Source organism: Sphaerodactylus townsendi, linkage group LG09 (assembly GCF_021028975.2).
Source record: "Sphaerodactylus townsendi isolate TG3544 linkage group LG09, MPM_Stown_v2.3, whole genome shotgun sequence".
In the NCBI taxonomy this organism is placed as follows: Eukaryota; Metazoa; Chordata; class Lepidosauria; order Squamata; family Sphaerodactylidae; genus Sphaerodactylus; species Sphaerodactylus townsendi.
This window is the reverse complement of record NC_059433.1, coordinates 72,263,286-72,289,398: the sequence shown is the minus strand read 5'-3', so window position 1 is coordinate 72,289,398 and position 26,113 is coordinate 72,263,286. Positions and strand designations below refer to the sequence as shown.

Here is a 26,113-nt window from a genome sequence, read left to right as displayed (position 1 = left end):
CTTATCCCATTTCTTTATAAAAATATGACTGATGCTCTTAAGATACCTATGCTTTTTAACAAGAGGGATCCCACAGTGTGTGAGAATGTATGCAAAATTTCTGCTAACAATAATAGACGTAAGTCTAGATGAATACCAACCAATGTCTATGTATTATAGACCACATATAGCCAGCAGTAATTTTTTTTCTAAGCTTCTGTCAGTATCCGATGGCCCGTTTAAAGTGAGTTAACTTAGCTGAAGGAATGTCCTATAGTTACAGAAGGACCATGTATATATTTTAGTATTTAGTATTTTAGTACCAGTGTCTATAATTGTGAGCAATAATGGGCAAATTTTGTATGCTGATTTTGTATGTTTATTTTATGCCAATAAAGGCTTGTGACTCCACATCCTCCATCCCTTTTAGAAGAAGAAGAAGAAGGAGGAGGAGGAGGAGGAGGAGGAGGTGGTGGTGGTGGTGGTGGTGGTGGTGGTTTAGGGCCTTTCATTCATTTGGTCTTCCTAATACCCCAATTGATGATGATGATGATGATGAAGAAGAAGAAGAAGAAGAAGAGGAGGAGGAGGAGGAGGAGTTTGGATTTATACCCCCCCCCCTTCTCTCCTGTAGGAGACTCAAAGGGGCTTACAATCTCCTTGCCCTTCCCCCTCACAACGAACACCCTGTGAGGTGGGTGGGGCTGAGAGAGCTCCGAAAAGCTGTGACTAGCCCAAGGTCACCCAGCTGGCGTTTGTGGGAGTGCACAGGCTAATCTGAATTCCCCAGATAAGCTTCCACAGCTCAAGCGGCAGAGCGGGGAATCAAACCCGGTTCCTCCAGATTAGAATGCACCTGCTCTTAACCACTACGCCACTGCTGCTCTCTAGTACAAGGTTGTATGTTCTGGGGCTCAGTTTTGGAATCCCTGTTCTAGAATTCTGAATTAACCACATGGAAATGCATTTTTGGAAGCTCAGTTTAGCCCAAGGATAGGCAAGTCAGAGGCCCCTTCCGCACATGCAGAATAATGCACATTCAATCCACTTTCACAGTTGTTTGAAAGTGAATGTTGAAATTCGGCACAGTAAAATCCAACTTCAAAGTGCATTGAAAGTGGATTGAAAGTGCATTATTCTGCATGTGTGGAAGGGGCCTCAGCTCCTCAAGAAGTGGTCAACTGTAAACCAAATGTTTAACTCCTTTGTGAACTCTAAGAGAAATGCCTTGTCACTGTATCTTTAAGGGACTGATCACCCTTGCGTGGTTCAGATGTCACCACAAGAGGAGGGTTTATTTCAAATGAGGAAACCCTCAATCATGCACAGGAGGAAGCCAGGTGAGGCTAGGAATAAATAAGGATCATTGGAGCCCGAGGTGGTATTCAGATACTACAAGCAGACTTGTTAGTGTCAACTGAAATGAAAACAGCTTTAGGCTTGGGTCGGACATGACACAAAAACATTTATTTATTTATTTTATTCTTTAGATTTTTATACCGCCCTATCCCCGGAGGGCTTATTTTAACTATGGGTTAGTTTTCAATGCCAGGAAACTATCTAGGATTAAACTATCCAAATGTGCACACTATGCAGAATTATAATATTAATAAGCCAGCTTCAAAGCATGGTTTTGGAGAGCCAGCATGATGTAGTGGTTAAGAGCAGTGGACTCTAATCTGGAGAACCGAGTTTGATTCTCCATTCTTCCATATGGAGCAGCTGACTCTTATCTGGCGAACTGAATTTGTTTCCCCACTCCTACGCATGAAGCTTGCTGGGTGACCTTGGGCTGGTCACAGTTCTCTGAGAACTCTCTCAGCCCCAGCTACCTCACAAGATGTCTGTTGTGGGGAGAGGAAGGGAAAAGGAGCTTGCAAGTTGCTTTGAGACTCCTTATAATTGAGAAAAGTGGGTATAAATCCAAACTCTTCTTCGTCATCATGTTGGCTTGATGGTCCCTGGCTAGGGTTGCAACCTCCAGGTAGAACCAGAGGACAAACACTGTGGTATAACATAGAGTTTATGAGAAACTGAAGTCCCAGAGCAACATCATATCCGTAATGAGCTTCCTCTGTTCCCCAAACACCGTTTTCCTGAGGTACCACCCAACATCCAGGAATTTCTCAAACCAGAGTTGGCAACCTTATCCCTAGCTAACCACAGTTAGCAGAACAGTCTGCATTCACATAATCACATTAGTTTTAGTTGAATGAAACCATGGGTTTCATGTGACATCTGAACCGAGCCTTAGCCATCACAAATGGCCCCAGAGCCATGGTGCTACCCCACTTGGAGTCCTGTGTTCAGTTCTGGTCGCCACGTCTCAAAAAGGATATCGAAGAGATAGAAAAAGTGCAGAGAAGGGCAACGAGGATGATTGAGGGACTGGAGCAGCTTCCTTATGAGGAGAGACTGCAGCGTTTGGGACTCTTTAGTTTGGAGAGGAGACGTCTGAGGGGGGATATGATTGAAGTCTATAAAATTATGCATGGGGTAGAAAATGTTGACAGAGAGAATTTTTTCTTTCTTTCTCACAATACTAGAACCAGGGGGCATTCACTGAAAATGCTGGGGGGAAGAATTAGGACTAATAAAAGGAAACATTTTTTTCACGCAACGTATGCTGCCACAGGAGGTGGTGATGGCCACTAACCTGGATAGCTTTAAAAAGGGCTTGGACAGATTTTTGGAAGAGAAGTCGATTTACGGCTACCAATCTTGATCCTCCTTGATCTCAGATTGCAAATGCCTTAGCAGACCAGGTGCTCAGGAGCAGCAGCCGCAGAAGGCCATTGCTTTCACATCCTGCATGTGAGCTCCCAAAGGCACCTGGTGGGCCACTGTGAGTAGAAGAGTGCCGGACTAGATGGACTCTGGTCTGATCCAGCAGGCTAGTTCTTATGTTCTTATGAGTTAAGGCTTCTTCACTAGGCCCAAAGGATAGGATGATGCCCTTTGCAGGTTTGAAGCTACCAAAACCTTACACCTTACACTCGACCCTTGGATTTAGCTGTCTACAATCCCTTCATTCTTCAGCTACAGTCAGGTCAACTCAGGATTTCCCATGTTAGTTCAGTTGCGGCTTTTTGTGGTTTTGTAAAGTACACGACAAGCTCTAAAATAGCACTCGGTCAGCCGCTGCTCACTGGATGAGCAAACAGAAAGTTTACGGAGGCTGCGGGATTAAATGGGACCAAAAAATGCCCTCTGCAAACCCTCCCACGTTCGGAACATCCCCAGATATCTCAGACGACTTATATTGTGACGGCGAATGTGTACCTCTTTTGCATTATGAATGAGCATTCTGATACCGGAGACTGAAATGGGGTCCTCGTTCTCAGCCACAGGCAATATGCAGGGCCAGAGCGAGGGGGAACTGCACCTGGGGCATGCGTGCACCTTGCACCCCCGTACCAGGGTGTCCCCAGTGTGTCGCACACCTTCCCACCCCTTTGGTGCTAAGCCACTGATGATATGTAAGGTACTGGATCACACCAATGGTCTATCTAGCCTTGCTTGTCTAGTCTCTGGAAGGGATCAGAACCAGTGTGGAATGTTCTTTTCCATGTAAGTGTAACCCCCATGCTCAGAATGGGTTGACCCAGTAAGGGGTGGAGACTCAAAGCAGCAAGAGGCTGCAGCAGATCTCATGTAGTTTGGAGGAGACAAGGCTACCAGACTCGGACCTTGATTTCTATAAGCCCTTAACACCTTGTTAAGGTAACTGCAATGTTGTTGGGAACTACTGGGAAGGTAGTTGTTTTTGCTATGTTGTAAATGTTGGAGTTTATTGTTTCAGGGGTTATTTTGTGGTTGTAATGGGTGAGAGTTCTCCTGGAAACCTTCATCATGTTGAATCCTGTTCACCAAGCCCTTGGAGTCTTCAGGAGCCAACCCACTTGCAAAGAAGAACTGGACTTGGCAGTATCAGTAGACTGTAAATATAAGGACTTGAATATGCAACCTGAACAGGACCTTGAAATGTGACGTTAAATGTTGATGTTATATGTTAAGAAAGTAAACCATTTTGTTTTTAACATTTGTTGTTGCAAACTCATTCCAAGTTCTGCCCCACAGAACCCACAGATAGAGGTTACATAAGCATTTTCCTGGTGCCCTGACCTGGATAGCCCAGGCTTGGCTCCCCTCATCACATCTCAGAAGCTAAGCAGGGTTGGGCCTGGTTAGTACTTGGATGGGAGACCACCAAGAAAGTCCAAGGTTGCTATGCAGAGGCAGGCAATGGCAAACCACCTCTAAATGCCACTTGCCTTGAAAATGTATTGGGTCTCCCCCTCAAAAATGGGGGAGGGACAGTATGGCACCCTCTAGGGAAATTATTTATTTAAAACATCGATTAGCTGCCTTTCTACCTTTGGAAATTGAGGAGACTTACAGTATAGACAAAATACCTCAAATAAAATTCACAAAATAGGTTTAAACCCCCAAATTTCAAATCACAATTCGGGGTTGCCAGTAAAATAATCACATGTGGTCCAAAATAAAATTGTCCTCAGCTGCCTCCCAAAGATTGAAAGGGAGGGGGCCAAGCACACCTTCATGGAAAGGTTGTTCCATGATCACGGGGCTGACACCGAAAAGTCCCTGTCTTATGTACCCACCAAATACGCTTCTTTGGTTGACGGGACAGTCAGGAGATTATCTTAATTCTTGGGCTGGAGTTAGGGAAGCTCCTCAGTGCAACCAAGAGGGGGCCAAGGAAAACAAAAATCCTCAGGCGCCCAAAGAACTGGGGGAGTTGTGTCCAGATGTTATGAGGCAGCAACCCAGAGGGAATCTTTGCCCACTTTGAGCACTGTAGGCTACTCTGGTATGAGGCACCATAGATTTTTGCCCAAATACCAGAGCATCCCATGTCACTGGTGAGGCTATGAAGAAGAAGAAGAGGAAGAGGAAGAGGAGGAGGAGGAGGAGTTTGGATTTCTCTCCTGTAGGAGACTCAAAGGGGCTTACAATCTCCTTGCCCTTCCCCCCTCACAACAAACACCTTGTGAGGTAGATGGGGCTGAGAGAGCTCCGAGAAGCTGTGACTAGCCCAAGGTCACCCAGCTGGCGTGTGTGGGAGTGCACAGGCTAATCTGAATTCCCCAGATAAGCCTCCACAGCTCAGGTGGCAGAGCTGGGTATCAAACCCGGTTCCTCCAGATTAGATACACGATCTCTTAACCTCCTACGCCACTGCTGCTCTACTTTGTGCTGAAAATGGTGTTGCTGACATCATCACTGCAGTGCTGGCCTAGGTCTCCCCACACTGCCAGTAACTCCCTCTGGGGGCCAGGTAATCAGCAACAGGGGGCAACGACTAGAGGAAGGGATACCCTGCCCCACTGAGGGCCTTGAAGCTCTGGCTTTACCAGATTTGACATTGGTGCATCAGCAGGCCACACATTTCTCCTGGGGCGGCCAGCGACAGCCTAGCAGTGTGGGACCAACGTACCCTGTCCCCAAACCTACACAATTGAGTGGCATGAAAAATTAATGTTGGCCTAAGGCTCTAGTAGTGTATCTGGAGTCAGCTCTGTGGTGTAGTGGTTAAGAGCAGATGGATTCTAATCTGGGGAACTGGGTTTGATTCCCTACTCCTCCACCTGAGTGGCAGAGGCTTATCTGGTGAACCAGATGGGTTTCCTCACTCCTATATTCCTGCTGGGTGACCTTGGGCTAGTCACAGTTCATTCAGAAGTCTCTCAGCCCCACCTATCTCACAAGGTGCCTGTTGTGGGGAGAGGAAGGGAAAGGAGCTTGTAAGCCACCTTGAGTCTCCTTACAGGAGAGAAAGGTGGGGTATAAATCCAAACTCTTCTTCTACTACTTGGGGACTGCCATAAGTGTGACCAAATGACCCAAATCCACTTCTGTGGTCCACCTCTCCTATTTGTCTCTAGGCCTCATTGTCACCGACTGTAAAATGGGCATAGTAACGCCCATCTTCACTGAGACGTCGAGCTGTTCGTCAGGACTGCAGAGCACTTTGCAATTAGAACTCCCGAAGCTGTGACTAAGCTCTTCCTTTGACCTAGATACCTTCTTGCTACTTCCTTACCGATTCCATAATGAATCCCTCGAGGAGAAGCTGGAGAGCCTAGAAGCCGACGATCTCATGTCTCTTTCACCACAAGGAATTTACCTGCGTAAAAAGGGAGAAAACAAAGCGGGAAAGTTATTAAAAGCGCACAGAGAAGGGAAGGAAGATGCACACTCAAACGCAACGGAGCAAAGATGCTTGTTCCGTAAAGGAACAAACTTGAATAGGGTCCAAGGCACAGGAATAGAAGGGAATGAGGAATCACTGCCAGGGAGTTATTTGGCAAAGGAGTTACTCTAAAGTAAACAGCTGAACTTCTGCCACTTTTGCTGACTCAGCAAGATGCAGTGCAGCCTGGAAGCAGGGGCATAAATGATGACAACGTCCACCAACACTATGAAGAAAATGATGAAAATGACAAGATTAGTACAGGGATTTGGTGAAACATCCACTCCTCTCTGAGAACTGTGGTTCTTGGAAGGAGATGGGGAATCTCTGCAGGAAAACACCCCAGTCTGCAGGTGGTGAGTGAAGATCTGGTATTAAAATTGGTCTCCAGGTTACAGAGAAGAAGAATATGGCTGCTTTGGAAGATGGAGTCTATGGCATTGTACCCCACGGAAATCCCGCCCTTCCCCAAGCTCCACCCTCCTCAAGCTCCACCCCAAAATCTTGAGTATTTTCCAGCCTGGAGCTGACAATTCTACTTGGTCTCCAGGAGCAGCAGTGGTGTGGGAGGTTAAGAGCTCGTGTATCTAATCTGGAGGAACCGGGTTTGATTCCTAGCTCTGCCACCTGAGCCGTGGAGGCTTATCTGTGGAATTCAGATTAGCCTGTGCACTCCCACACACGCCAGCTGGGTGACCTTGGGCTAGTCACAGCTTCTTGGAGCTCTCTCAGCCCCACCCACCTCACAGGGTGTTTGTTGTGAGGGGGGAAGGGCAAGGAGATTGTAAGCCCCTTTGAGTCTCCTGCAGGAGAGAAAGGGGGGATATAAATCCAAACTCTTCTTCTTCTTCTTGGTTCCCCGCTCTGCTACTTGAGCTGTGGAAGCTTACCTGGTGAACCAGATTAGCTTGTGCACTCCAACACATGCCAGCTGGATGAAATAAGGCTAGTAACAGTTCTTTGGAGCTCTCTCAGCCCCACCCACCTCACAGGGTATTTGTTGTGGGCAAGGGAAGGGAGATTGTAACCCCATTTAAGTCTCTTAACAGGAGAGAAAGGGGGGATATAAATCCAACACTACTACTACTACTACTACTACTACTACTACTACTACTACTACTACTACTACTACTACTACTACTACTACCACCACTACCACTACCACTACCACTTCTTCTTCTTCTTCTTCTTCTTCTTCTTCTTCTTCTTCTTCTTCTTCTTCTTCTTCTTCTTCTTCTTCTTCTTCTTCTTCTTCTCCTCTTCCTCCTCCTCCTCCTCCTCCTCCTCCTCCTCCTCCTCCTCTTCTTCTTCTTTTACCCCTCACCCTAGTCTAACACGTTTTCTGAATTGACAGACTGGTGGCTGATACTTAACCTGCAAACTGTTTGTAACCTCAGCTTGTTACGGCTGCAAATCACGGAACGGAGGTTAACCACAGCTTGCCAGTTTGGATGCTATGACAAACTACAGCTTGAACAAGCCAGGAAACCAAGAAGAAAGGGACGTGCAAGCTGAGCGAGAAAAGGAGGACGGCAAATCATTGAAACCGCCGAGAATTGGCAGGTTGATTTTCATGACATTTGAATTAGGAGAAAGTGTACAGCCCTCACCAAACTACAGTTCCCAAATTCTTTGAGGCTTAAGGGTTCAAAACCACTATAGGTCTGCTGTATAAATATGCCATAATGCGGCTCATCTCGTTTTGCCAGCTTGTTGGACTTATACCCTAAAAGCCCAAACTCAATAACAGCTTAGTCAGAAGATTCATTGAGTGGTCCTATGTGAATCATCTTCTTTTCAACTTGACCTACTTTACAAGGCTGCTGTGAAGATAAAATGAGCTAACTCTGTAAATGCCACCCCAGGATGCTATGAGGAAAGGCAGGATATGAATGGGATAATTAAAACCATTTTTATTTGTTTGTTTGGAAGTCACGGGTGGAGACTTTAACTTCTTACGGGCTAACTTCTCTGGATGCTAGAGAAACATCTCTGAACTGGAAAGCATGAGTCAGCTCAGTGGCCCACTTTATCTATTCATCGCAGACTAAAATGTGGATTTTTAAATCAATTTTTAATTAACGCCCTCCCGAAACGGTGCTTAGTACCAAAGTTGTTATGAGGAGAAATCTATTTACATCTCATTATTTGAGTAATGCATTTCAGGTGCGTCTCCTACCAAGTTATTTGCCTGTATTCTTTTGTGGGAGAAAGCTATTATCTCCATTAACTATTCTCAAGACATCTTCCACTCGACCACATTCCGTATATTTATTCTAATTGGATGAGTATGCAACTAATTGGTGGCGAAGCAAGACATTTAATCAGTTCAAGAGCTTTTAACTGGCTTGCAATCTGATGCTCAGAAAATACGGGATGTGTGATTGAAGGGCTGGATCACATGTTCAAGTTTCAGAGGCTGTTATCCAGAGGTGGGATCCAGCAGGTTCTCACAGGTTCCCGAGAGTAGGTTACTAATTATTTTTGTCTGCCGAGAGGGGGTTACTAATTGGTGATTTTGCCACGTGATTTTTGCCTTAGTTACGCCCCTCCTCTCAGCAGTAGCGCGCAGAACTTGAAGCAGTCTAGCAGGAGGTGCACCGGCATGTGTGGCAGCCTGTGCCTGCGTGCATTTGTTTCCCGCCCAAGGACCGGCGCAGCGGCTGTGTCCTTGCCACAGCCCCGCCCAGGAATGCCCCGCCCCAGAATGCCTGGTCACACCTCCGTTGTGCCCTCCCAGCCCCATTGGCACTACGCCACAGTTTAAATCCCACCACCGTGGGAACCTGTTATTAAAATTTTTGGTTCCCACCACTGCTGTTATCCCAGAATTGTTACCCTAAGGTAATAGTCATCTGACTAAATGAGGGATGCCCAGCATTGGGGCCCCATGATGTACTACCTGGAGTCCACTTGCTTCAGGATAAAATCCACCAGGATTTGAAGGAGAATAAGGCTAGCTCCCTACAAACTGATCAACTCTACTCTGTTCCACAAAAAGATGATAGTAAGGTTGTTTATTTCTCCATCACAGAACAAATCAGGCTAGACCTTCTTTGCCGTAGAAGGCTTTGCCTGGGTCCTAGTGCCTACCTACCCCTGCTTCTCCTCTTTCCTTATCCTTTTGAAGGTATGAAAGTAAAAATACCTTTTGGCATAGATGCTCTTGTATTCATGTACCATGTTCAATCATTCACAAAATAATGGTTTTGACAAAGGCAATGGAAAAAAACGAATGATAATTCTCATGGAAAGATGTGTTTCCTTCCATGGCACAGTGTGGAGTGCCTGTCTGGTGGGATGTGTGTTTTGTCTACCTGACAGGTGTGTGGTGCCTGTTTTTCCATCTTGGTTGGGCTCTGATTCCATCTTGGGCCCTGCCTACCCCCTCCCCATTTTGGTCTTTAGGCAGGGCACCTGTGTTTAACAACTTCTGTTGTTTTAATTTGTATTTATTTCTAGTAATTGCTGCTTAAGTTTTTAATGGGTTTAAGTTATATTTTTGTACTGATTTGCTGTCTTAGAGAACAACCATATTGTGAGCCGCCTCGAGCCCTTCGGGGGTGAGGCGGCCTATAAATCCAACAAATAAATAAATAAACATATTTGCACATGTCTGGGGCATGTGTGTGTTTGTGTTTTCTTTTACAGTTGTACTCAGGTCGCTCCGCACATGCAGAATAATGCACTTTCAATCCCCTTTCAATGCACTTTGCAGCTGGATTTTACTGTGCAGAATAGCAAAATCCACTTTTAAACAATTGTGAAGGATTGAAAGTGCATTATTCTGCATGTGCGGAAGTGGTCTTAAAGAGGCATTTGAAGTTGGATTTGCCTCTCATCCTCCCTCCCCCCGGATGACCTGGAAAAACATATACCCCACCACATAGTCACTCTATATTGTGACATGGAGATACGTGCCTCAGAAGATGCCAGCCATAGATGCAGGTAAAATATTAGAAGCAAAAACTACCAGACCATGGCCACGCAGCCCCCAAAACCCACACCATTTCTGACTGTGAAAGCCTTTGACTGTACCGTCAGTCACAACTGCTGATGTCTAAAGCAAGGCAATGCTGCTAGCCCGTACTTTGGAACTTTTAACCATTCAGGGAAGTAAGAAGCCCCTAGCAATTCCACTGGGGAAAGAGGGGAGTGGTGGAGCCCTTAGACATTTTAAAGGCATCCAACCATTTTTAAAAAATATAGCCAGATATATCTCCTTCTCTATTATCTTCTGCCATCTGTTTTTATCATCTGGTTGTATTGTAAGGTTTATCATTTTAAACTGTATTATTATTTATATTTAAGGTGACCAGATGGTCACTTTTGTGAACCGGGATGGGTGGGTAGGCGGGCGGCTGCGCGCATGCGCACGCAGCTGCAGGAGAACGCGGCCTTCTGGGGGGATCCCGTTTCCCGCCCTGTCACAGGGCAGGAAACAGGAGTGCCCCAGAAGGCCCTGCGCTCCTGCAGCTGCGCGCGCGGGAGGCTGCCGCACTGCCTTACGCCCCAGAAGGCAGTGCGGCAGGCTTCCAAAAATCGGGATGCTTGAAAAAACCCACGGGACGTGGGACAAATTGTTTTAAGGCAGGACTGTCCCGCCAAAAGCGGGATGTCTGGTCAGCCTACTTATATTTTAAATGTTTTAGATATTGAATAATTTTATGCTGTGACCCACTCTGAGCCCAATGGGGATAGGGTGGGATTTAAATTGGAAGTAAAAAATAAAATAAAATATAGGCTTGCCAAACCCAGCTTGTGAAATTCCTGGCGATCTGCAGGTACAGTCTGTGCAGAGCAGGCTTTTGGGGAGGGAAGGGAGGGGATATAATACCACCTTACAAAGCATCATTTTCTCCAGGGGGAACTGATTTCTGTTTTCTGGAGACCTGCTATTTCAAAAAATACAAATATATGAGGGTGTGTCCCCCCTTCCCCCGATTTAATATTGAGGAGCCAGCTTTTTAAGCACGTCTGAACAGGAATTAGTTGAAAAGGAAAGGGAGGAAAAAAGAAAAGAAAAGGAAGTTGGCATCCTGCGCATTGTTTCTACAATAGTCGCAAGCGTTGCGGCAAAAAATCAACTCCTCTTTATCCCTGAACAATAGACTGAATCACAGAGTTTTGACCTTGCTTTGAAATGCAAGCAGAGAATAATTACAGCTCTACTTTTCTATGTAAGCAAACAATTCCATCTGCACAGATTTCAGGGCTGCTGTTTCACCCAGCACCGTTCAACGAACGTCTGGGAGAAAGGATATCTGTCCCGCACCCCCCCGTCAGAAAATGAGAATGGAAATATTTCAGTGGGGAGAAAAATGTAGCCAGTAGCATTTGCTGAGGAGAAGGAATATACTGGTAGTATCTGCCACCAAGTGGAGGTGTCATTGGCAATATCTAAGTTTGCCAGTTAGTAGAATTGCCAGCTTCGGGTTGGGAAACAACTGGAAATGTGTTTTTAGAAAGTGAGCGGGGCCAAGAAACACAGGCGGGGCCAAGAAGCACGAGTTGTGCAGATTTTTTTTTAAAAAATTCTGCTTTGACAGCAGGTGCCACCACAGCACAAGGACGATCAGCATGTGACCAAAGGTAAGCTGTGGCAGCCATTTTGTTCACCTGCTCCACCTTTGTGGCCATTTTGTGGCAGCTCCCACAATGCTATTTCAGAACTCCAAAGGTGGCCACAGGCTCAAAAAAGGTTGGGGATCCTGATCTAAAGACATTGCTATTGCATTTCCCGCACGCTTCCTCAAAGCAGCTCATTGCTGGCCCAGCATCTGCTAATGAGTTTCTTATAGGCATGCTCTAATAATGGCTAGCGTGACCCACATTGTTTGCCAGACAGAAACCTAGAGCTGTTTTTTGTGTTAGACAGTACTTCCATTTATGCAGTGGCATATTTGCCTAGGGGACATGGGGTACCCTATGTCCCCGGGTGCCCCCTAGTGGGGGGCGCAAAAATTTCAGCTTCGTTTGTGTGGTTTTTGTATTTTTAGTGTTTTTTCAGTTTTTGGCCTGTAGGGGGAGCAGTTTTTAGGCTAGCAGCACCACGATTTCAAGGATTTTTCAGGAGAACCTCCTGATGATACCACCCAAGTTATATGAGGTTTGGCTCAGGGGGTCCAAAGTTATGGACTCACAAAAGGGGTGCCCCATCCCCCATTGTTTCCAATGGGAGCTAATAGAAGATGGGGGCTACACCTTCAAGAGTCCATAACTTTGGACCCTCTGAACCAAACTTCACCAAACCTGGGCGGTATCATCAGGAGAGTCACCTAAAGAAACCCTGAAATTTTGGTGCGGTTAGCTTAACAATTGCACCCCTGATAGCAGGCACCCTCCAAATTTCCCCAGATTCTCCTTTTAAATCCACCTCCTTTGGCATGGACTTAAAGGGATAATGTGAGGTCCCCAGTTAAAACACTGTTTGGGGGTGGATTCCACTGGAGGTGTTTTGTGAGAGATGATGCTGACATTTGTTTGGTAAATGTTTTGCTGGGGGTGATTTGTGAGAGAGTTACATGCTTAATACCCACTTGCACTGGCTTGGAGCTGTTTCTCAGGCTAATAACCTACCTCATAGGGTTGGTGTGAGGACAAAATTAGGAAAGAAAATTGGTGGGGAGAGAGCCATGTATGTTTTGCTGGGGGTGGGGGGTGTTTTGTGAGCTGGTGCAAAAAATCATTGATTGGTCATGGTGGGGGCGGGTGGCCACCCATAGCGTGGCGGGGGAGGGGGGGCAAACTCAGGTTTTGTCCCCAGGCTCCAGTTTGCCTTGATACACCTCTGCATTTATGAGTAGCTCAGTTCCATTTGGCAAGTCAAGTTTCCACATATTCAAGCAGAACCACGCCTCGTGCAGCCTTGCACGCATTCACGTGAAACTCAGTGGCAGTCCTCGTTTCCCCCACTCTGAACTTCACTGTCTATGCACTCCTCCACAACCAGTTATTCAGACAGTGAGCCAACTTCTCAGTTATTTGCCTGCACCGTGGTCATTTACACACTTGCAGTCTCCTTTGCTTTTAGTGTACATTCCCTTCGGATTGAATTTTAAGTTGCATGCATATTTTCCCCTTTTCAGAAGTCATGCGCTTCAGAGCTGAAACTCTGCATGGTTTTTGAAACCGGCTGAAATGAAATGTTTGCCTCCCTCTGCAGAAAGAACCAAGGGAATCAGTGTGCATGTAGCTTCTTTTGAGTTTCCCCCCTCCTTCCCACCTTTCCATGTCTACAACACAGCAGTTTTGCCCACTCTTCTGACTGGCATTTCAGGAGACACGGTGGGTGGGTGGGGGTGTTTATTTTTATTTAAACATTATTTTATCACAGAATAAAAGTCTTGCTAGGTTCTGGCTGTTGATATCCATGTTATTCAGTGTCAATTCACACATGTGCAGCCTTATGAGTGTCATGCTTTCCCACCTGTGCTGGTACAAACCCGTGGATCCCTAAATGGCTTTGGTCTTCCTGGGTACTTGAGAGACCGCATCTGCCCATAAATTCCTGCTCAGGCACTGAGATCGCAGGGGGAGGCCCACCTGGTTGTCCTGCCCCCATCATAGGTGAGGGATATGGGGGCAGTCCGGAGAGCCTTCTCAACAGTGGCCCCTGCACTATAGAATTACTTCTCACCAGAGGTTCACCAAACACCTACTCTTCTGGAGTTTTGGCACCTGGGCTATTTCCACACTGCCAAAATATCCCGGGGTGAGCAAGAAAAATATCCTTGTGCAGTTGAGAATTCCACACAGTTCTCCCCACCTGACGTTCATTCAAGCTGCCGCTCAAAAACAACAGCTAATCAGAACGCAGGATACCAGGCATGCTCAGAGGTGCTGGCAGCTGCCACTCAAAAGCAACAGCCAATCAGAATGCGGGACACAGGGCATGCTCAGATATGCTTTCAAAGTAAATACAGAAGTCCCAGGTTCATGAGGAGCAAACTGGAGCACTTCCTCCCGATCCTAACTCTGCTCCTGGAAGTGGAGAGCAATGTGGAAGAAGAAACAGGGATAAATTAGATGCTGGCTCTAAGACCCCAGTTCAAACCAGGTATAATTGTGCCGTGCGGAAACGGCCCTGGTGAAGACCAACCTCTTCACATGGGCATTAGGCTGATTCCATTGCCTGCTAGAATGGTGAGAACCTTGAGATGTCCTGTATACTCCACCAGTCTTTAAGGCTGGTTGGGGTAAGAATTTTTATAATGTTTGCTGGTTTTATGATTGGGTTTTATTGGGACTTTATTATCGTTGTTGGAAGGACCTATGATGGTTTTTATTGCAACCCGCCCTGAGACTGTTGTAAAGGGCAGGGAATAAATCTAAACAAAATAAACGCTTTCCCACCTTGTGATTTCATTACCCGACCCGATCATATATTGCACAGCTGGAGAATTGATTTCGGTACTGTGCAGATGGCCCCTGACCTGGACACCCCAGGCTAGCTCAATTTTATCAGATTTTGGCTGCTAAGCAGCTTCAACCCTGGTTAATACTTGGATGGGAGACCACCAAGGAAGTCCAGGACTGCTACATGGAGGGAGGCAGCGGCAAACAACCTTTGAATGGCTCCAGCCTTGAAAACCCTACAGGGCGGGCCGCTGCAAGTCACCTGCAACTTGACAATGCTTTCCACCCTCTGTTTTGAGATTCATTTCACACCACAATCTGTCACCTGGCTGTGTTAACGAAGAGGACCCTTGCCTTCCCAACCAAAGCAGATAATGCAACCATTTGGATGGCATTTTACATTCTCTGGTCGATTCCCCACTTACCGTTCGCTGCGTGCTACTTTCAGCGCGCTTATTTCTGGTGCGGGGGTCGTGTTCCCCGGGCTTCCCCACGCTCTGCGCAGGTTCATCAAAAGGCGCCTTTTTGAGGAGCGCCAGAAATGACGCACGCTAATGGGGCGCGAGAGCGGCAGAGTTGGGGCGGCTGCGTTGTCGCCGCCCCTGTAGTGGGGAGTGCCGCTGGACCCCGCGCTACTTTGCAAGAGTAGTGCACAGCAGATGGTAAGTGGGGAATCGACCTCTGTTGTGGTTTAATTGAGACTAAAATTAGCCCTGAGAGACAAATCCTTTGGGAACTGATTCCGTACACATGCCAAGCTGATGTTGATCAGAACTGCCTTGGAATGTGCCACACACCTCCGGATCTTGCATTAAAGATTAAAATAATGATCACATTTTCTTCAAACAAACAGAGCGCAGTCTAATAATATTTACTGTCCTTTTGACATCACTCTCTCTCTCTCTCTGCCTCTTGCTTTCTTTCCAGTTCCTCATTATGTCAACTCTTATTTTGGTCATCTCTGTTTGTCACAAACAGACTTGGCCGACGTTTGGCTCCTGCAATTTGGACAGTGAACTTCAACCCTGCGCTGCTCATTGCGATTGGCAGCTCATCCTAGCTATGTAGTGAGAAACATACCAATTATTTTCTGCCTGGATTCTCAGCTGCGCATGGGATTGCACAGTCGATTACGTTTCCAAGAACTTTGGGGTGAATTTCCAAGAATCGCGTGGTAAAGTCAAACACATTTAACTCCAAATCATGGGAGTTTTGCAGTTTCAAACATGCATTCCACCATTTCGGCTGATGCCCAGGAGCTAGCATGTGATCTTAGCAGATGGGGCTGAGATCTTGCAATAGATCTCCACTAATGGAAGACATTTCCATCAACAGAACTGGACTTCCTCACTTCTGAAATATTTCCTGAAATGCTTCTCTTGCAGGAACCACAAGCAAATCCAGGAACATCACGGGGTGTGTATGTTTGTGTGTGTGTGTGTGAACTAGATGACTGCACTAGGTGGGAAGAAACGACAACATTTTCCCCAGTCTCTGTTATTGGAAGGGTACACTAGGATCCAATCCATAGCTTGGCATTGAAATCTTCTGAGGATGCAAGTGCCATGAAAATACAACGCTGCTGCGAAGCTGACGGCGACGGAAACTTTTTGTTCCAGAACGAATACGTCGAAGACTTGTTGAAAGCAAGATGGAATCTGACAGGGAATGTTCAAAGCAATAAAACTAACTGCAGATTTGACGCTTTGCAGCTCTTGGCGTCTGAGCACCCGGCCACATCATTTCTGCTTGGCAGAATCAAAACAAAATCTCACTTGTACAGCCCTCATCTGACTTGGTGACGATCGACACCACCACCTGGTTATGTGTGTCTTTTACTCCATGGATCCCAGCTGGAGAGAGAGCATCACTTGGTAGCCACATGTGTAGGCGCAGAAGATAGAAAGCAGAAAGAGGGGGAAAGAATGTAGACAGAAGGAAAAGAGAAAGTAGAGAAAGAGAAAGCGAAAAGGGTTTTGGATTTAACAAAAAGGCTATTTCTTCTTTCCCTCCATTATTTTTCCTATAATGGAGAGATGGCAACCATAATGCAGCTGACTTGACCAAAGAAATCATGCAGGCCTTAAACCTATTCTTTTCTATTGCTAACATAGCTTAATAAGCTCCAAAAATGTCCCATTGTTCACAATTATACAAAATGTGCAAACTAAACTGTTTTTGAGATCCTGTTGTACCCAAGAGATACCTCAAAAGTTGCTCTTTTCCTGAGAACAATAAGAAGGCCTGTGAGAAAGCTCAGGCTCTTTGTCTAAGGAAGAGAGCAACTTGAAACATACATGATAAGAGGAACAAGGGTTTTTGGTTCATGTAATGTCAAAGAGTGAAATAATGACATCTTCCAATAAGGATCTTGGACAACCCCGAAGGGCTGTGGGAACAGGGGAAATCTCCACCTTTTGTGTGATTGATTGATGATGTTGGCATTTTGGGGTGTAATCTTTGCTGCCATTGTGATATGGCTTGTCATTAATACTATAAAAGTGAGAACACACCGCCATTTTAGTGCGGCTCCCCTGATTATTGTCTTTGCCCGCAGTAGGCCAAATAAAGATCTCTGATTTTATTCTCTATCAACTTGAGCTTATTTGAGCTTATTTATTTTAATTCGTTACTCCGTTGTAACACATGGAAGACAGCTGCTTTCTCTCCTTTGAGCCCTTAAGAGCTCTGAATTAGCTTGACAGGACTGCTTTTGCCATGGGATCTTATATTCCTTGCCATCAGCAATCCAAGAGATTAACTTCAACAACTTGCTGGTCGACCTCAGACTTCCCCAAGAGGCAGACAACGCACCCGGACGTTCCCAGCTCATCGTGGCAATTTTTTGCTGCCCCAAGCCAGATGTGCAGCAAGGCCTTGCAGGATTGAAATGCTGGGTTAGAAGATAATCCACTGGGAGTCTGGAGAAAGATGGATCTTCTGTGTGACCCTTGTGACGAGACAGTCAGCGTGGTGTGATGGTTCGAGTGCTGGATGAGAACCTAGGACAGTGGTGGCGAACCTTTGGCACTCCAGATGTTATGGACTACAATTCCCATCAACCCCTGCCAGCATGGCCAATTGACCATGCTGGCAGGGGCTGATGGGAATTGTAGTCCGTAACATCTGGAGTGCCAAAGGTTCACCACCACGGACCTAGGAGGACCAGGCTCAAATCTTCACTAGGGCTGCACTTCGAATCATAGGCTATTTATGCATGCAGTGTTGACTTCGCAGGTGTTTGCTTTGCAGTGGGTTTTTCCAACTTTTTTTTCTTTAAGAACAAAATGAAAACATGGATGAGCACTTTTCAGGGACGCTCAAGGTAGATCCTGCATTGAGCAGATGTAGAGTCAGCTTAATATAGCGGTTAAGAGTGGTGAATTCTAATCTGGAGAACTGGGTTTGGTTCATGCAGAGCAAGAGGAACTCCCTGCCACCACATGGATTCTGATTTTGGTTGACATAAAAAACTCAGAGCCTATATATATAAGAGCCTATATTACATATATATATATAGGTTAGAAGATAATCCATATATATATATATGTAAATAGGACATATAGCCAGCTGATTAAAAAAAATCAATACTATGTAAGGTCACGGCTGACTATAAATTAATTTATGGAGGAGAAGTCAATCTCTGGCTACCAATCTTGATCCTTCTTGTTCTGAGGTTGTAAATGCCTAAGCAGACCAGGTGCTCAGGAACAGCAGCAGCAGCAGAAGGCCATTGCTTTCACATCCTGCATGTGAGCTCCCAAAGGCATCTGGTGAGCCACTGCGAGTAGCAGAGTGCTGGACTAGATGGATTCTGGTCTGATCCAGCAGGCTCTTTCTTATGTTCTTAATAGCCTAAAATAGTTAGTTATGGTAGCGTTGGCTTTATTCCTTAAGAAACCAGCAAAAGCAAACTAATGTAACTGAAGTTTGAGTTTGTTACCATACACACTAAACCTTGGTGGTGAACCTATGGTGCTCCAGATGTTCATGGACTACAATTCCCATCAGCCCCTGCCAGCATGGCCAATTGGCCACAGGTTCGCTACCATTGCAGTAAACGAAGTATCTTTTTTAGTATGTAGTTACAGTTCATTTGTTTCTCATTTCAAATTCAAACTGAACAGTAAACAATCTGTTCTGACATAACTATACATACCTATATGGAGAGAGCTTTTTTCCACCCTCTCAGTGTGAGGGCTTAGCTCAGGGGTCAGCAACAACCCGCATGCGGCTCTTTCGTCCTCATACTGCGGCTCCACAGCGGCGACGCCAACAACGGCAAGTTGCAATTGGGACGCGGCGAGAGCACCTCCTTCCCCTCCCCCTCCTTCCTTCATTCCTCTCTCCGGTGTCCTTTCCCCTCCTTCTGTCATCTGGCGCCTGGGAAGGAGAGGAAAGGATGCCGGAGGGAGGGAGGGAGGGAGGGAGGGAGGGAAGAAGGAGGTGCGCTCGCCGCATCCTAAGTGCAACTTGCTGTCGTTGGCGTCGCCGCCGCTGTCTATCCCGCCCACTTGGCTGAAGGCAGGGCTTGGGGAGGCGGGGCCAAACGGCTCTTTGGGTGCCAAAGGTTGCCGACCCCTGGCTTAGCTTAACTGCCCTAACTGCCGCCGATAGAATGTTCGCTCTTGAAAATTTCTCCCCAACTGCCCTAACTGCTGCCGATAGAATGTTCACTCCTGAAGATTTCTCCCAGCATGCAATCTCTTCACCGTTCCCCACTCCTCCAGGAGTGGCAGACTCTAATCCGGTGAACTGGATTTGTTTCCCCACTTTTGACGACTGATGGACCTTGGACCGGTCACAGTTCTCTGAGAGCTTTCTCAGCCCCACCCAGTGGTGGGATCCAAAAATTTTAGTAACAGGTTCCCTCGCCAGCCCCCCCTCAGCAAAGGGGGCAGAGGCATACCTAGGCAAACCTGAGCCCTGGGCAAAACCTGAGTTGGACGCCCTCCCCCATGGGCAGCCACCCCACCATGACCCCCCCAATTTTTTTTTTGCACCAGGTCATTTCTAAATCATCATCACATTATAGAAAATGCCCCAGCTCACAAATCTGAACACAGCAATGGTGAAACACACAGGTCCTTTGATAGAGACTGGTGAGATAAAAGGTACGAAAGGCTGAGAATCAATGAATTGCAGTACCTGAAAGGGATTAACCCAGTTCAGGGAGTTACGTTATTAATCGCAATTGCTATATGGAACCTTCACGTTCAAAGGCAGGATGCCTCTCGGGGAGGCGAGGGCGTGGAGATGGGAAAGCGGACCCAATTAAAGTAACCCCCTCTCAGCACACACAAATAATTAGTAACCCACTCTCAGGAACTGGTGAGAACCTGCTGGATCCCACCTCTGGCCCCACCTATCTCACAAGGTGTCTGTGGTGGGGAGAGGAAAGCAAAGGAGTCATTTAATATAGAGAGGATAGCTGAGGAAGCATCCAAGGAGAGCCGGGAACAGAATGAGAAGGTCCAGGGGGTGGAATTCCTCCTACACTTTTTCAGGGCCTCTGCATCTCTAGTCTCGCGTATTCAGGGAGTAAAAGCGTGCGATGTTCATACACAGTTGTTTCTAGGGAGATGTCTTTTGTTCCATGATCAAATATCTCAAGGTCAGGTTTATTACCATGCAGATGCTGAACCATATTCTAGGTCATAACTCGTTTCAAAGCTATAAACCCCTTTTTTCTCTCCTCTACTAGCACACATCCATAAAAACAGGCACATTGCGAGAGTCAGACTGGATCCAACCAGATTTTCTGCTAGGGGAAAAAAGGAAAGGTTCCTTATGGCTATCAGAAAATACTAGGCTCATAGGAGCTGCATATATATCAGCTTTTCATGAAGGAAGGAAGCAAGGACAATAAGGAAAATGAGAAAAATCAGATTGGTGCCCTAGTGTTCAGATCAGTCTTGACTTCCCCACCGCAGGCAAGAACTCTCAAGGCAGGCTTTAGTTTTTCCTTCATTGAACCATCTTGGAATGACTCTCATGGAAGGATAGATACGAACAATGTTGATTCTGGAATGGAAAATCTGCACGGATTTTCCAGGAAGGATCTGCAAGCAGGAGCTGTAAGGAATCCCATTTCTGGCTGATGAATCTTCTCCACCAAATCCTTCCTGAAGTCAAGAAGGGGTCACGCTTCGCTGCCTGCCCTTTCCTCTGCAGCACCGAAATTAGAGACAGGATGTTGGGCGGTGAGGAACTGAGCCCAATAACATTGCTTTGAGATGGCATGGAAAGCTGGTTTTGCTTGCCTTCAGGATTGCCACTGGTGTGGCTTTTTAAGAGTGCATTGTTTATATTCCAAAGAGATACACACTGCAAAGTATTTCCACAGACACATCAGACAATGTCATAGTGTCCGAACTTTGATCCATCTAGTTCCGTGGTGGCGAACCTTTGGCAGTCCAGATGTTATGGACTACAATTCCCATCAGCCCCTGCCAGCATGGCCAATTGGACATGCTGGCAGGGGCTGATGGGATTTGTAGTCCATAACATCTGGAGTGCCAAAGGTTCGCCACCACTGAAGTTCAATACTGCCTTTTTAAATGTATCACTTGGATGATGGAATAGAGGGCATGCTAATCAAATTTGCAGATGACACCAAATTAGGAGGGGCAGGTAATACCCCACTGTAAAGGATCAAAATTCAAATGACCCGGGCAGATTAGAGAGTTGCCAAAACTAACAAAATGAATTTCAGCAGAGATAAATGGAAGAGACTACACTTAGGCAGAAAAATTGAAATGCACAGATATAGGATAGGGGACTCCTAGCTTGACAATAGTACATGTGAAAAGGATCTCGGAGTCTTAGGAGACCACAAATATGAGTGTGATGTGACAGCCAAGAAAGTCAATGCAATTCTGGACTGCATAAATAGGAGTATAGTGTCTAGATCAAGGAACGTAATAGTACCACTCTATTCTGCCTTGGGCAGACCTCACCTAGAATACCATGTCCAGTTCTGGGCACTGCAATTCAAGAAACATACTGAAAAACTGGAAGGGTTCTAGAGGAGAGTGACCAAAATGGTAAAAAGGTCTGAGTTCCATGTCTTATGAGGAGTGCCTTAAGGAGCTAGGGATGTTTAGTTTGGAGAAGAGAAGATGAAGGGGTGACAGGATAGCCACGTTCAAATATTTGAAGGGATGTCCTGTTGGTGAGGGAGCAAGCTTGTTTTCTGCTTCTCCAGAGACTAGATCAAGAAGTAATGGATTCAAGGTGCAGGAAAAGAGATTCCACCTAAACATTAGGAGGAACTTCCTGATGGTAAGGGTTGAGCAGCCTAATAGCCACTGCAGCCTATTATGTGTCAATCTGTCTGGATGTCAAAGTCAAAAAAGTGTCCCTTGCTGCAGAAGCCAAATTGGTTGGAAGTAAATTTAGTTGGTTGGTTGGCTGGTTGGTTGGTTGATTGATTGGGACACCCAAGAGAGCATTTTAAGAGGCTGTTCCTACATTTTGTCATTCCCCCCACCCCCCAGGGGAGACCATGGTACCATCCATAATGATAAAGATCAAGATCAAGCTTTGACCAACAAAGGCCAACAAGATTTCCAGGGTAGAAGCTTTTGAGAGTCAAAGCTCCCTTCAACGGATATAAGAGAAAAAAGTAACAACATTTTGTATTCCAGAAGGCATTTGAGTCACATTGACAGAGGGGTGTGAATTATATTTGTGGCTGCTTTGTTTTGGGTTTGGTTCATTATCTTTCACCCTTGTGATTCAACATTTTATTGCCACTGAATTGGATTTTTAGGGTTTATTTAGCTGCTTTCGGCAGCTCTGTAAAAAAGCCAAAAAGCAAGCTATAAATAGTTATAATGGCTTGAATTTGGCCAAACTTTGTTGTTTCACTATCAAGAACTGAGAATTTATTTGCCTTATTGTGAAAATCATAGAATCATCGAGTTGGAAGAGACCCCAAGGGCCATCAAGTCCAACCCCCTGCAATGCAAGAACACATAATCAAAGCTCTCCTGACAGATGGCCATCCAGCCTCTCTTTAAAAACCTCCAAAGGAGACTCCACCACACTCCAAGGTAGTGCATTCCATTGTCGAACAGCCCTTACTGTCAGGAAGTTCTTCCTAATGTTTAGGTGGAATCTCTTTTCTTCACCTTGAACCCATGACTCCTGGTCCTAGTCTCTGCAGCAGCAGAAAACAAGCTTGCTCCCTCACCAACATGACATCCCTTTAAATATCATGGCTATCATGTCACCTCTTAACCTTCTCTTCACCAAATTAAACAGCTCCTTCAGTCTCTCCTCATAGGGCATGGATTCCAGACCTTTTACCATTTTTGTTGCCCTCTTCTGGACCCATTCTAGCTCGTCAATATCCTTCTTGAATTATGGTGCCCAGAACTGTACACAATATTGCAGGTGAGGTCTAACCAATGCAGAATAGAGAGGTACAATTACATCCCTCGATCTAGACTCTGTACTCCTATGGATACAGCCCAGAAAACTCCCCAGTTTTTCGGTTGCCTTGGCAGCAACGAGAAGCAGCTAATTGTCTTCATCTCCCTGATTAGAAAACTTTCCCCACCTGATTCCCAAACACGAAGGCATAGCTTCAGAGAAAAGCTGGCAACCCCATCGTCCAAGCTGATCTACATTAACGGCCTTATTAATATATAATGCGTTTATATTAACTTGTCCTAGATCAGATTCTTGCAATAAAATACCTTTTATTATACACAACATGAATTATAAATACAGCTGCTCTTTCAAGCTCCCACCTTCTCACCGCAGCAGGGAATTTCGTGGACTGTTTTGAGGAGAGAGTAGCCCCATTCGCGCATTGCGGTAAATGCAGGTATATCCCTCTTGCCTGTACCTGCACACACCTGTTTGTAAGAGATAGCCAAGACGTGCTTGCTTTGCTGTTGAAAGCCGTGACCATGACTCGGATAAATGTGGGATGAGTATCAAACATTCAGCTATACATGGATTGACTGTGACATCTGACTTACTCAAAGTATGCCCACAGATCAATCAAGTGTACACTGGTGTCAGGATCGTGCCTGATATGCCATGAATCTATATGCTTTGTGCTTCTGGTATATGTAACCATTGCTGCTTGACCTGAATTTATTCCTGCTTTGCAACTCCTAGACAACTGGGCCGCTCCTGACATTCTAGTGCCATGGGAAAGAGTTATTATCCGACCCCTGGGATTTCATGCACTTGTCCCTTTTCCTGTTTTGTTGTTGTTGTTTTGAGGGGAGACTCTTAAAACAATACAGTACCTCACAATCAATACAATACATTACAGAGTTTCTAAACAGTTAACATTCTGCTCCGTGCGCAGTCTCAAAACAGCTAATGAAACATGATTTCCTATTGATCTCTTCAATAGATGTCCCCAGTGGTTCCAAATGGAAAATGACATGGCTGGGAAAATAGCTGGGAGCAGCAGCCGCTTCAGGATCCCCAACGGGTTGGATGGAGGTGGAGTTCCCGGTTGGGGAACTCCTGGAGAATTGAAGGTGGAACCTGGGAGGGGAGGGGCCTCAGTGGCAGCCCAGGCTACTGTCAAACTCCAGTGGTAGAAACAACACCTTGTAGAGAACAGAGGTTTATTCAGACATCCAGAGGACAGCTTGGAAAAGCCAGAATTGACTTTTCTCAAGACGAAACAGGGGAGTAATAAGAAGTGAGGGAACAACCCTCCCCATGAACAGACAGAAGTATGTAGGCAGTTTGATAAGAGCAGGAGTCCGTTGGCACTGACCTTGGCCAGCACCTGGTGGGGAGAGCTGTAAGAAATGAAACACTGAATGACATTCCCTCTCCCCAACAGCCTCCAAAAGTGTGCTCAGCAGCCCCAGGCACCCACGCAGCATCCGACAGCCGCTGGGCGTACCCAAAAACGCCCGTCTCTTCTGGGAACTGGTCACTGTAGCCTGCAATTCCACGGAAGGCCGCATCCTCAGGCAAAGGCTGGACTCCCTGCCCTCCCCCACGTCTCTACCCATCAGGCAAATACGAATGCCACGTTTCAAGCAGGAGCCTGAAACTCAGGTCTGACTGGAAACAGAGGGGAATCCAGACATAGCCTATGACCCTTGAGGGGCCGCTCCCCACTCACCATAATAATAATAATAATTATTATTATTTATTTAATTTGTATAAATCACCGTGATTCCTCTAAGCAATTCACAATACCTCTTATTTGACATCGGGATCCTGACGCCCCACTGCACTAGCGCCACCAGCTGCCCGAATTTGCCGCCTTCCTACCTTGCCGTATGCAAATTAGGTCCTCTTCTCTGAGCAACATAAAACCCCGGTGTCAGCAAGGGTGGTGGAGAACTCGGTTGCTCAAGATGTCGATTGGCCAGATGCACAGCTCACCAATCAGGAAACAGGCACCACCATTTTGTTTTGGGAGGGTTCTCACAGAAAGTGCATCGATGACGAGATCACATGGCTATTATCCTTTCTTCATTGCACGACATTGCTCGGCGAAAAAATAGAGACTCAGCACAACGCAGACATGCAAACATTGCTCTTTTTGCTCGAAATTCTCGGGTTTTGCAGCTTGGCATTCCCCATTCAAGGACAGGTGTCGAGCTCAGGTTGTCGCGGTGTAACCGTGAACCGATTACACTTTCACTCTTCGACCCCAGCAATTCGCAGCAGGTAGGTGTAGCGCCGCTTGATGTAACTTCTCTTCTATATTTCCGCTATTTTCGCTGCAGACGACGCGTTTTTTACGAGGTTCAACTGCCCACGGCTTGAATGATGAGTAATTTGGGATGCCTCTTTCGCTACATCGGCCACTTCAGTTAAGCAGACGTGGGTGGGCTTAGGTGTGGCTTGGCATGATGCGAAACGAGGGACTTCATCAGCATTTGGGAGAGGAGGTGGTCCAGAGTACCTTGCAGCAGCAATAAGAATATCGATGTCTGGCGGGCGGTGGCCGCGACAGAGATGCGCGGCAGGGCCAATTTAGGTCGGGCGGCTGGAGTGCACAACGGCAAGGTTGAAAAGAGACCTTAAACGGTGCAAGCAGCAATAACCGCTCTGGGAATTCCAGAAAACCATCCCCTATTACAGTGACCTGGACCGATATTTGCTGCAAGTAAATCTGTGAATAATCCAGGACCCCCCTATAGGGCGCAAGGCGGAATGCGCTTTTGTAAACCGCCAATTCTTCGCTGCACAAACATCACGGGGCATCAAGCGCCACCCAGCTGGATGGTGGAGCATCGCAAGGCCGCAGACCTGTTGACAATAAATGAGACGGACATCTCGACCAACCAGCCCATCTTTGCTGGAAGCCGTGAGTGAAGCATCACTTTGCTCTTTGTATTTTCTGAAACAACCCCATCTGCTTTGTAGGAAGGGAGTTTCCGCTAATGGAGATGCCAACTGGGTAGTCTGTCCCACTCCATGTCAAATCTGCTAAGGATCCCCTTGAAATCATTCCCCCCCCCAAACCACACCTCATCCAGCACATCAGAATCTGGCCTCCCCAGGTATGCAAAAGAACTCTGAAGGTTCTCATTCATGGAACTCTTCAAATGGTTGGTG

General features: G+C 46.3%; 1 protein-coding gene across 9 annotated transcripts in view; it reads right to left on the bottom strand.

The window, feature by feature from the left end:
• The window catches only part of ASAP1 (ArfGAP with SH3 domain, ankyrin repeat and PH domain 1), a 159,268-nt gene extending 153,143 nt beyond the window's left edge, over positions 1-6,125 (bottom strand). For all 9 annotated transcript variants that reach the window (XM_048507378.1, XM_048507388.1, XM_048507389.1 and 6 more), the window contains exon 1: positions 6,047-6,125. In XM_048507378.1, coding sequence (XP_048363335.1) covers positions 6,047-6,105 — 59 coding nt within the window. In that variant the 5' untranslated portion in view covers positions 6,106-6,125. The remainder of the gene's footprint in view (positions 1-6,046) is intronic.
• Positions 6,126-26,113: the final 19,988 nt, after the last annotated feature.